The 13033-nt window shown below is 24.9% G+C and overlaps 1 protein-coding gene across 1 annotated transcript; it reads right to left on the bottom strand.

The window, feature by feature from the left end:
- Window positions 1-4777: 4777 nt before the first annotated feature.
- On the bottom strand, window positions 4778-12216 carry LOC145847979 (cyclin-dependent kinase 9-like). Its single transcript, XM_082953779.1, has 9 exons — window positions 12164-12216; window positions 11854-11935; window positions 11178-11284; window positions 10579-10678; window positions 10047-10177; window positions 8698-8786; window positions 7968-8053; window positions 7237-7370; window positions 4778-4991 (listed from the first exon to the last, which is right to left on the bottom strand). Exons 1-9 carry the CDS (start codon window positions 12214-12216, stop codon window positions 4778-4780), a joined length of 996 nt encoding a protein of 331 aa, XP_082809905.1.
- Between the last annotated feature and the right edge of the window lie 817 nt (window positions 12217-13033).

Raw genomic sequence — 13033 nt, 5'->3', positions numbered from 1 at the left:
CTGTTGAAATAAATATTGGATATAAATCTCCTTAAAGACATTTAAGTCGAGAACTTTAAATTGTTTGATTTAAAACAAGTTACATTATTATACTGCTCTTCGAAAATTTCGAATTGAGCACTTTTATAAAGAAAACAATACTTAACAAATAAAATGGAAGATATACAGAAAGTAAATTTTAAGCATAGTTTAAAAGACATACCGATTTGTAACAAGAAAGAATACATCATAAAATTATATGATGCGACCTCTAAGTTTATAAACCGATTAAGATGGAAATTATTTTTTTACAACCATGAAGACAACAGCCCATATGAGAATAAAGAAGGAAATATATTTAAAAGCCGTAAATCAGCACCAGCCCACGACGACCTAAAAGCATTTGAAAATGACTTATTTAATTTAATAAAAAGTATAAAGTTCACCACGTACAAATCAAACTTCCAAAAAATGCTAAAACACGACTTAAATAATCTTCTACTCAAAAATAAAATAATACTTTTTGCCGACAAGACAAGAAATTTATACCAGACAACTCCAAAATACTATAGAAAGCTAATGACCAACAGTATAACTAAAACATACAAAATATCTGACGAAAACCTAATCAACCAAATAAACTCAGAATCACAATCTATTATACGTGAAAGAAAATACAAAAATAAAAAAATACCAAAGTTTACAGCTGCAGATGCTTTTATAACGGTTAAGGACCACAAAAAACACTTTCCCTTTAACACTGAGTGTAGAGTTTTAAACCCAGGAAAAAATGAGTTGGGCCGCATTAGTAAGATCATCCTAGAAAAAGCAGTCAGAAGTATAAGAACAAAAACACCTCTAATACAATGGAAAAACTCGCACGATGTAATCACATGGTTTGAAAATATTGAACAGAAAAATAAAAAATGCTTCATAGCATTTGACATTGTAAATTTCTACCCTAGTATTAAACATCACCACTTAATGAAAGCCATAACATTTGCAAAACAGTATACAGATATAGAAAATAAGGACATTGAATTAATTGTACATACGTGCAAAACAATTTTAACTTATGATAATAAAACTTGGATCAAAAATGATGAAAATGCGTTATTTGATGTACCGATGGGCTCTTTTTTCGGCGCTGAGCTCTGCGACCTTGTGGGACTGTACGTCCTAAACTGCCTTAAATCTATTTATAACGCCAACGAAATTGGCTTATACAGAGACGACGGCCTCGCAGTTATAGAACGGAAAAGCAACCAGTCACTAGAAAATATTAAAAAGAAAACAATTAAATTATTTAATGATATTGGCTTCAAAATAACTATCGACGTTGGCACAACCGTATGTAATTTCTTAGATACAACTTTAAACCTGACTAACAATATTTATAAACCATACCGCAAAGAAAATTCAGAAGTAAGATATATAAATAACAAATCAAATCACCCTAAAGTTATAAAAAGAAACCTCCCAGCGATGATTGAGAGGAGAATTAATAAACTTTCCAAAAATTAACAAATATTTAACAACCACGTAGCAACATACCAAAATGCTTTAAACAATGCTAACTTTAAACATAAGCTAAAATATACAGAAAATGTAAAGACCCAAACTAAAAAGAAAACAAACCGATCAAGGAAAATCATTTACTTTAACCCCCCGTTCTGCCAATCCGTAAAAACTAACATCGGCAAAGCATTTTTCGAGATAACTAATAAACACTGCAAGCAAAACGAAACATTAAATAAAATATTAAACAGAAATAACTGTAAACTATCATACAGCTGTATGAGCAATATTAAGGTAATAATACAAAAACATAACAAGAAAACTCTAAATAAAACCAACAAAACCGAAGAACAAAACGTCACCACCAATAACCCATCCTGCAACTGCCGATCAAAAAACTCATGCCCCTTGGATAACAATTGTTTAATAAAAAATGTAATTTACAAAGCTACGATAACATCTCCGAAGGAAATAAAACATTATATCGGGTCGACCGGAAACACTTTTAAAAATAGATGGTACAACCACAACAACAGTTTCAAAAATTATAAAGATAACGGGACCGAACTAGCAAAATACATTTGGCATTTGAAATATAAAAAAATCACCTACGACATAAAATGGAGCATCCTTCACCACATTGGGGAAATTAAAAGCATACATAGCATCTGCAAAACCTGTATTTTAGAAAAAATAGAGATAGCCAATGCTAAGAAAAAAGTCAACTTAAATAAGAGGTACGAACTATTTGCAAACTGTCCACATTTCCAAAAGCTCTGCTTTAAAACTTAAACTAGCACCCGCTGATTAGTAAGTTAAATTATTTGTAATTGTAAAGAGTTTTTATCGCCCATGTAAAAATTGTTTCCTTTTTTATTTACACCAAAGCACGATACCAAATTAAAACTTTTGATTACACAATCTTTATTCAATAAGGCAATTTAACAAAAATTTTCTAACTTTGTAACTAAAGTATATTAATCCAAATTGTGCGCCAATATAGTTACGTCATAAACCTAACTTTGAAATTTTTATCTTTAAGTTTAAACAGTCAATTTATAGCATTATCAATTGCAAATGTTGTGTTTAGTATTCTATTTGTTTTTTCTGGCAACTAACTTCAATGTGAGTCATGTTTTACTATTTTAACGTATATAGTACTATATTTTTTTTGTCTATCTTACCAACAAAGTTCTTAAAAGCGTAACATAAATTAAAAAATTTTTTTACTTAAATTTAGTATATTTAAGATTTATTTTTGCTCTTAAAACATTAGTTTTTAGTTTTTATTTTTGTTTCACTTCCATTTATTTTGTTCAAAAAATTTTTTCAGACCTATTTACAACAACTGAGGATCTCCTATATGCAAGTATAGGAGTGAAACATTGTTTTGATTGTAATAAACTGTTGAAATAAATATTGGATATAAATCTCCTTAAAGACATTTAAGTCGAGAACTTTAAATTGTTTGATTTAAAACAAGTTACATTATTAATAAGTTTATATGTAAAACACTAAGTTAGTCCAAATACGTTTCAATCAATTTATTGAAATTAATATCACAAAAGTTTGCTTCTTATGGTTTATTTTTTGAGAATAGTTTCCAGTCGGATCTGGATCTTTATTTATAAATAGTATTTAGCCGGATCCGAATAATACTTGTAAATTAAGATCGAAATCTAAACAAATTCCCTGTATTATTTGATCTCGAAATGCTCCAGCCCGTCACTGACTAAATTGTTCGGATCCGGCCGGTAGATTACTTACTTTGCCCACCCTACCTTAGACAAAAGTTTAAGAGCGCTTTTTATATATAATAAGTAATATATTTAAACGATTGCTTTAAAAAGTATTTCAAACTTGTTACTTTATGAAAAAGCAAGGATTTTTGAAAAAATAAACTACTCTATTTATATTTAAATTAAAAACAATACTCTATTTGTGAAAAATATTTGTGAAAAAAAAAGAAAATTTTGTAAAAAAAATTAGTAACACAAAAGTTTTAAAATCCAATTTATCACAATTACTCGTCTAACAACCAAAGATAAAATGTACTTAGATGTTTTTATCAAAATAAAAGAAGCACGACGTACAATATAACATAACAATAAGTATATAATATTATTTTAGAATTGAAAATTATTCCTTAAGATTAATAATATTTTTAATGTCCTGATTTTATACGATCACAAGTTTAATATTCAACAATACTTCGTACCACTTATTTTTTTATAATAGGTGTAATAAGAAAGCAACAAATATTTTATGAAATGTACAAAATTCAAGTTTTAATTTAAAAAATTCACAAGTTCTACAACAATCCAACACCAGATTAATATATATAACTATGTTAAAAAATATTTTAGGAATCAAATAATGTCTTACAATCGCAAAATGATTGAGATACGGCAAATGAACGAAAGCAATATCATTGCAGAGATAAATGCATGGTCGATAGCAATTGTTTATTATTAAATGTAATCTATACAGATCCGGCAATAACATCGGAGAAAAGTAAGTAGTATGTTAGGTCATCAAGTTTATCGTTTAAAAGTAGGTAAACACGGCATAGATTATCTTTGAACAACAATAAAAACAGACTAGAACTACGCTTTCAAAATATTTTTGGGATTTGACAGATAGAAATGTAGATTTTAGCAATAACTGGTAAATTTCAGCACGAAAAAAATGTATTTTTACATAGCTGCAATGTGGAAAATCTCTAGATCTCTGATAGATATCTAAACTAAAATTAACCTTTAAATAAAATAATTGTACTTTTAGAAATTGTAAACTTTTTTTAGATTATATTTTAAATAATTTTTAACGTTTATGCAAACTTAGTGTGTCTAATATCGTTTAATGATTCAGCTACTGACGTTGCAATCCTAGAATATTTTAGATTAATTTTATGTACATCTGTTCATGCTATTGATATTATTTAAGATACTATTGAAATAAAATAACAGAAAATCAGTTCTACTTAAGAGAATAGTGAATATATAATTATTAAATTTTAAATCCTATCTTCAAATAAATTGAAAAAAAAACCCTCAATTTGGCTCTGTTAAAATTTAGTTTATCTAATCACATTATAGATTTATATTTATTTATATATATACTCATATGATAAATAGGACGAAGAATCTTGAAAACTGTAAAAAATGTAGACAACCACAGTTCAATTGTAAAAAAAACAAGTGTTATAATTCAGAGGCGACGTTAATTGTTTTACTTTATTTTATTTAAAGTGAAACGAGTCTAAAAAACGCGCAAAAATCTAAGTCACACTATGATTATCCATAAATTTATCAATCTTCAACCCATTGAGTGAAAATGATACGATATGATTTTTGCTAATGGTGTTCTGTCTAGTAAATTCTGTCTTCATAATGCATCGAAGTTTCTTTTTATTTATGTTTATTGTTATTTCTCTGGTGGTGATTTTTCTTGTAAGGATGGTGTCTAGTGTTATTTTGGGGTTGTTTCGTCGCCTGTGAATAAGTTATAATGAAATTTACAATGTTTAACAAAAATAAATTGTAAATAACAATAGTAGCATGAGAAATTAGCACGCTAACTTCAGACTTTTTTAAAATACTTTTTCTTATGTTTGTTAAGGGATGATTTCTATTGATGTTTTTTTTTGCAGTCTAAAAATCTTATAAAATAATTTATTAAATATAATTAGCTTTATTTTTTTCAATGAATTTTAAAAACTTATTAAGGACAAGAAAAAGTTGTCCTAGAAAACCTTAATATAGGTTTATTTAACATAAAAACCTTTATAAATAAATCAGTTAATAGCTTAAGTTTTAATCAGCATAAAATTCATAATAATGAACAACATAAAATAGTACAAAACAATTATATAACATTATGAAACAACTTTCAACCTTTAGTTTTTGGTGATTATGTTTCAAATTTTCGGGGTTGTGCTTCTTTAAAGTTTCCAAACATTTCAATGATCTGGAACGCAAAGGTTGTGTCCAGAAAAAGTCATGGTTTAAGGCTTCCTCTGCAGTTAATCGCTGTTAAAAATTATTTTTAACTATTTGTTTTTATTTTTCTTTTTTAAACTGTTTTTAAAAACTTAGATTAAGTCGTTAGTTGTCGCTTTCGGTTAAGTTTTGTAGATATTTTTGAATTTTAATTAAATTTTTACTGAATTCCTTTTTTTCTCATAAAGACAATTAAGTGTCTGTTGTACTTTATTAGTATATAGATTACATATATTTTAGTTTGTTGAACGACAAAAAAAAAGCTGTTAAAATGTTTTGTTTTATAATTTTGTGCCCGAAAAAACTCTTCGGTTGTAGAGAAGCACAAAACTTCGAGACGTTTTAATGTCTTTTTTAGGAGAGACTTGTTGAGTAGATTAATACCTTAAGCTTTATTAAATTCAATTTTAAACTTACAGCTGATTCAGTATTTATCATTGCTGTCAATGAGTTCAATGCGTTAGAATATTAATATTTACTTCTAAAGTTAAATGGCATGCTAATAAAATTCGACATATTTTTTGACTTTTAAGTTAAAAGGAAGATGCCTGTGTTTTATAAATTAAAAATATAAAAATCGATTTTTTATAAAGTGAAAATGATTAACTTGTATAAATTTTGAACTGATACTATTAAGTTCTAGAAATAATGAAAACTATATGAAAGCAACATTTTTAAGTTTTAAAAACAATATAGAATTTAAATTATATAATAGAATAATTGTTTAAATAAGTTATTCGTATTTGTAAAAAAAACAGTTAGTTTTCTCAACTTGACTTCAAGGATAAAATTAAAAATTTAATGATTTAGAGAAATGTTTCGTACTATAGGAATTTTTAGTTATAACTGCTTTTGAAAATAAATTGTTCTAGTGTTTTACAAATACAAAATCCACATAAATTTCTAATTTTTTTCAAATAAATATACTCTTTGACTTTTTATATGTTTCCATTAGGCTATAAAAGCATGTTTTTAGTTTCATAAAATACTTGTTTTATATGTATGATTAATTGTTCACCTTTTTAGGGTCCAAACACAAAAGTTTGTCAATTAAATCCAATCCGTTTGTATCGTGTACCTTTTCCAGTTTTAGTGTAAGCATCCTTTTTCTTTGTTTAAAATTATCAAATAATTAAAAAAGTATATAAAATTTAAAAAAATATAAATTAAAAAAAATTTAATTAGTTTTGTTAAAACTCTTCAGTCGTTTTTTATGCTAAAAGTAAAAACAAAACATAATATAACTGCATATGATTTTTTAAGAGACAAAATAACAATTCATGCTGTAGTTTACAATTAAGATTACTGTTTTTAACACTTGTTCAAAAAAACCAACGCTACTAATAATTTTGGTCAACGAATCTGGTATATGAAAGGAACTTTATTATTATCATTTACAATGTAAGTTTATGAAAGTTCTAACTTATTATTAAAACATATTTGTCAAAAATTTACTCGTTAATAAAACTGGCAGTTCTTTGGTTTCTTATCATTGAAAAATGTAACGTTTATAAAACTATAATTTTTCCGACCAATATTTTAAAAATTGTTCTAAAATTAACTTTTTTTTTTTTATGATTGTTAGTATATTCAAAAAATGCTGTAAATTTTAAGAAAACTAATAAATGTACTTAACACTTAACTGCTCATTATGTTTTTGTTAACATTTTTAATAGTCATTTTTAAATGTTATAATTATTAAAATTTAAATAAATTTTTTTATCTTGTAATTACTTACTTATTGTGATGGTTTTTATGATTTATAATATAACTTTGATAATGTTGTAATTTTTCAACATCAGGCCAAACATCAGGAGTAATTGATCCGCAAAAGTCGTTTATCAAATTAAGTTGATTTCTTTCATCTTTACCCTGAGAAGATAAATAATAATATAAAAATAAGCTATAAAATTTAATGTTATAAATAAGCTAAGTTTTATCATTTCGTAAATTAATGTCAAATATTTAATTATCAAAACATATAATTTATTAATCAAGCAAAATTATAATGCAATCAACATTTTATCGATACTAATGTTTAGTAGGTTAAATCCACCGTTAATCAGTATATAGTTAATATAGTCAATATATCTTACTTTATTTAGTAGTCAGTAGACTAGGGTTTTTTACAAAGAGCCATATGGGTACCATTGGAGTTACAAGCAGAAAAAGGCATCAAGGATGCAAAATTCTATATTTTTAAACTTTCACTAAATACTCTGGATATTAATAAAAAGAGAAAAAAAAAACTAGTTTTAGGCGTATTTAAGGTAAGTTTTAAATTTTATACTACTTATGAAAAAAAGGGGACTATATACTGTAAATGGTTAAGGGTAGTTTTAAGAGAAATCTTGTCACGAAGTGATATAATTTATTTTTTCTTTCGAGGGGAAAAACACTGCAGTTGACTTTGTATTATTAACATAAAATTACTAATTATAATAAATATTTAAGAAATCAAACACGAACCGGCATTAAAACTTTTCCTGTCCACAATTCACACAAAATACATCCGACAGCCCACATGTCAACTGGTGGTCCGTAGTTTCTTTCACCTGAAATTTAAACAAATAATATAAAAACTATTAAACATACTAATTATACCCCTAAATATAATAACAAAAATAAAAATAAAATATAACTACATCTGGTACCCCAAAAACTAATTGGTGGTTTGTAGTTTCTTTTACTAAAAAAAAAAATAATTAAATTTATTATATAATATAAAACGACGGTTCCCCAAATATCATTTGTTGGTCCATTTTTTTTTATTAAATATTAATACATAATAGTCTTTCAAAAAGATTTAAATAAAATAGACTTTTTTTTTTTCAGAAAATCAAATTTAAAACTACAAAACAAATATATGATAAATATAACTTTAAATATAACTTAATTTTGTTTGCCTTAAAAACAATTATATCAGTTGGCAGTCAATAGTTTCTTCTGCTTAAGAAAAGTTGTGAATGCAATGTACAAACGTTTTAAAAAATATAAATTCAATAACTTTTTTTGTTGTGTAAAAGTTTTTTCATAAAACATTAACACAATCGATGAAAAAGTTTTAAGTTAATTTTTTGTAATATATACGTGATATGAATACAAATAAACGAATTGTGTAGTTTTCAAACAAATGAATGAATATTAAAATAAACACGAAAAGTTTGTATAGTCTAAATAAACTAATAATTTATCTAACCTAGCAGTAATTCAGGAGCTCTGTACCATAGTGTTACCACTTTTTTTGAATACCTGTTCTCTTCACCTTCTTTGCAAACTGTGAACGGTCTGAAATAAACATTATTTTTATGCATTGTAGTTGTATTGATTTATCTTATTAAATATGTTTTATAACGTTTGTTTATCTACTTGACTCTGACTCTTATTTATCTGTAAACGCTTTAAATCAAACAAAGTTTGTTAATAAAAGAATTTAGAGTTTATGCTTTATATGTTTTTTATTTAATTGTTTCTATTGATATTTTCTATGTCTTTAAGTTTTCTATTACTGATTATATTATTTTAACAATTTTTTAGCTCGTTTTTTCACCTTTGTGAACTGTTAACATAAAAATATAACTTATTAACAATTTAGGTTTTTTTGTCAAATCCTACTTGAAACGAATCTGTTTTTAGACAAAATGCAGCATAATAGACAACTAGATTATAAAAATAAAAGTCGGTTTTTTATCTTTTTTATAAATATAGATAAGTTGAGGTAAATGTTTTTAGTTTAACAATTTTACCTGGACTTTAGTCTGAATATTACTGTTTTTAGAGTTATTTTAAGATTTTTGAGTAACATTTAGTGTTTAAAAAGTTTTAATTAAACTACTTTTTGTAATGTTGCCAAATTACTTATAATTATTATTTAAATATATTTGCTTATACAATTAAAAATATAGTTTTTAGTTAGGTTTAAAATTGTATTTATTCAAAAGATGTTAACTACATTAATCAAAGTATACATCTAAGTATACTAAACAATAATTTAATTTGATCATTACATCAATGTTTGTAATTGAATAATTTGAGTCGTCCTAAATAAATTAAAAACAATTTATAAGTATAAAAAACACAATTAAATTAATTTCTATTTTTTAAGCTATAAAAATTTAAAGTCATAATAACAAGGTAAGGAACAAAATAATATTATTTTTAAACTTTACAATTAAAATTTTAAATATTTTAAAATGGGTTTTAAAAAACCTTGAGTTTTTATTGGAAATTCATACTAGCCCTAGTTAGGCAATGTTTAGCAACTTAATGTCATAATTAGTCAGCATTTTATAGGAGAGACTCATTATGAAGGTCATCTTTAAATAGGTTTTTTTTTTAAGTTATGAAGTTTTTAAAGATTTATATACACTACTATTGTAAAAAAGTACAGTAAAACAATTCCAATTCTGACAACTTGTACATAAATAAACTTCATTATACTATCTTTTTTCATAGCTGTAGCTTTTTAGAATTAAGAGTGAATCATTAATAGTCAAAAAATTATCTAAAATAGATCTTTATAGGGTAAATTAGATTTAAATCATTAACCTGGCAAGTCCAAAATCAGCAATTTTCAAAGTCCCATCTTTAGTGATTAAAATATTACCAGATTTAATATCTCGATGAATAACGAATTTTTTATGCATGTAAAATAATCCATCTAATAGTTGGAACGATATCTGTTGAGTTATGAATATTTTATTTATATTATTTATTGTATGTGTTGTTGTAAAATATTAAAAGGAATTACATTTAGATAGTTAATACATTGAATGTTAGATGTAATTGATTAATTTTTATTTTAACTGTTGTGCACATCAAAGTAAAGGTGCATGTTTAACAAAAAATTCAATAAAATTAAAAATAAAGCAACTTAATTATTTCAAAATAAACCTAACTTTTTTAATTAAACAAAAATTAACTTATTCAAATAACAAAAAAACCTTTTAAGTTTTTTAAAGTGAAGATATATACATTAAAACTAACTTAACCTTTAATTGCGCCAAGGAAAAGTCTTATAAATATAAAAAAATATTCTTTAATTTTATTGATAAAAAACTATACCTACAATCGAACAAACCTGTTTTATTTCACCCAGTGAAAACTCTATACATTTATTGCTGATAAGTTTTGCCAAATCGAATTCGCAAAATTCCAACACTAAAGAAACGCTTCTTTGTCTGTAAGTGTATGTATGTATTCAAAAATTTATATATAATTTTATGGTAATGTATACACGAGAATCTACTGAGTATATCTATAAATTACTTAAAAATGTTTATAATAATAAAAAAATTGTTTCGAGTCACTAAAAAATATGACAAAACGTTTAAACTACTTAAAACAGTTAAAATGTTTTGAGGTAAAGTTTTAGCATAGCAATTACTTAAGTTTCTAACTATGATAATAAGAATAATATTTGTTTTTTTTGTCGTGTACCTCAAAAATTATTTTTATTTTAAAGACTACTAAATGACATAATATTATTAATTTAAAAACATTAACTTAATGAAATAGATCTAGTTATATAAGAAAAGTTTAGTTTTTTTTTTTTAAATAAATGTTTGTTTAAAAAATTTAACAAACATATTAGTTAGTATAGATTTTGGTCAAAATATTTTTTTAACAACTAAAAATATTTATTGTTTCACGAGGTCAAATATAACAATATAAACATACTTGTTCAAATTAGTAGGTGCAGATCTACAAACTTCAATTAACTTGACAATATTTTCATGATTAAGCGCTTGCAATATTTTTATCTCTCTCAGAGCAGTTTGTGGAAACTGGTAAATAAATACTAATTAGAACACATTATTGTACTCATTCATACCAAAAACTTTAATGATTGACTATATTTAGATAGATATACACTTTTGCAATTTTTTGACCGCTCGTAGAGCAGTCTAAAATGTTTAACACTACAAATATAATAATGATTATATTTTATAATAGTAAAAACGTTATAGGATATTCACTGAGTTAGATAAACTCAGGGAGAATTTTGATTTTTTCAAAGAAGTTATTGGAAACTTATAAAATGACTGAATATTGAAATAAACTTTTAATAAACATTTTATTTCTAATAAAAATCAATAGAACACAAATCTGTTTTTTTTTGTTAAACATAAAAACTAACTAAATAAAAGCTTCGGTAAAACTGTTTTTAGTCAAAAAATTATTTAATAAGTTATTCAGTGAAATCTAATTTATAGAAATATATAAAAGTCAACTTTTATTTAAAAAAAGAGTTTTAACAGAACAGTTCTGGTTTGTTTTTAGTTTTAAGTTGATAAAAAAAGTACTTTCGAATCAATTTAAATAAGTTGGACTATTTAATTATAACAATACTAACCCCTACTTTTCCATTTTCCTTACAAACTGTTTTCAGTGCAACTATTTGTCCTGTCTCTTTGGATGTTGCCTTGAAGACTTCTCTGTATAGTTTAAGAATTAAGTTTAGTACACTACAACAATATGTCACTAACATTTTATAAGTATAACAATTGCTTTAAATATAATCTAGCAGGAAGTGCTATTTTTGAATTTATAAACGGCCACATACAAATTTTAATAAAAGAACTCATTCTGGTAGATTTATATTTTAACCCCAATATTATAATTATTCAATTAATTAAATATGATATAAATGCATTCTTACTAACCCAAAAGCTCCTTGTCCAACCTTTTCCAATTTCTTGTATTTTTCAGTCAGCATTTTTATTTATTATTTAATAAAATCTGTAGGTATTTGAATATTAATAAATAAGGAGCTAAGTGTGCTTCAAAACTGTTTAAATTTAAATGTCAACAAAATTAGTTCTAAAAACATTATTTAAGAATGCAAACATACATTTTATGCAGACTGGCAATTTGCTTTATTAATTAAAAAAAGGTAGTAAATGTTAAAATTAGTATTAATGCAAACCAGATAAAGCTGAAATTATATAATGCAGCAAAACTTTTTTTTTCACCATAGAATAATCTTTATTTATAATGAATAGTTTGTATATAGTTTATACAAGTTTTTATTGTGTATTTATTTTTATTTAAACTTCTGAGTAAGTACTTTAAAATATAGCAATAAATATATTTATCTACAAATCAAAACTACATTGCAAAAGGAATATTTACTAACAAAAATTATATCGAGTAGTATTCGTTAGAATTACAAACTTTAAACGCAACTCAATAGTAGATACTAAATAAAAAATGCGTAACTAGAAAGCATGAAAGTAGAGTAACACAATTTCAAATAAACTAAGCGGTCAGTTTTTGTTTACTAATATACTAAAAGGCCAGTCAGAGCTGAAAATAAGTTAAGTCAGAAACTCTTTAATTTTTTTTTTCTTTATTTATTATTAATTTATTCTTACCCTGACCAAGGGTTTCCCAAACTATGGCCCCTTTCTAATAGCCCCTTTCAAATAAATTCAAAAGACATTAGTCCCCATCCGATTCGGATTCTCAAAATGATACTGTCAACAAATTATGCTTTTAAATATGGTTTTCGTAAGTGTTAACAAATCATTAGT

Source organism: Thalia democratica, unplaced genomic scaffold (genome assembly GCF_965202585.1).
Source record: "Thalia democratica unplaced genomic scaffold, ktThaDemo2.hap1.1 HAP1_SCAFFOLD_1177, whole genome shotgun sequence".
Lineage (NCBI taxonomy): Eukaryota > Metazoa > Chordata > Thaliacea > Salpida > Salpidae > Thalia > Thalia democratica.
Note: the sequence above shows the minus strand (reverse complement) of the source record. Positions and strands in the feature narration are given on the sequence as shown.

Coding starts and splice junctions, on each gene's coding strand:
- LOC145847979 (XM_082953779.1), bottom strand. CDS start 12,216: ATGCTGACTGAAAAATACAAGAAATTGGAAAAGGTTGGACAAGGAGCT. Junction 11,936..12,163: donor GTTGGACAAGGAGCTTTTGG/GTTAGTAAGAAT, acceptor TAAACTATACAG/AGAAGTCTTCAAGGCAACAT. Junction 7,371..7,967: donor CAGGAAAAGTTTTAATGCCG/GTTCGTGTTTGA, acceptor TTATCTTCTCAG/GGTAAAGATGAAAGAAATCA.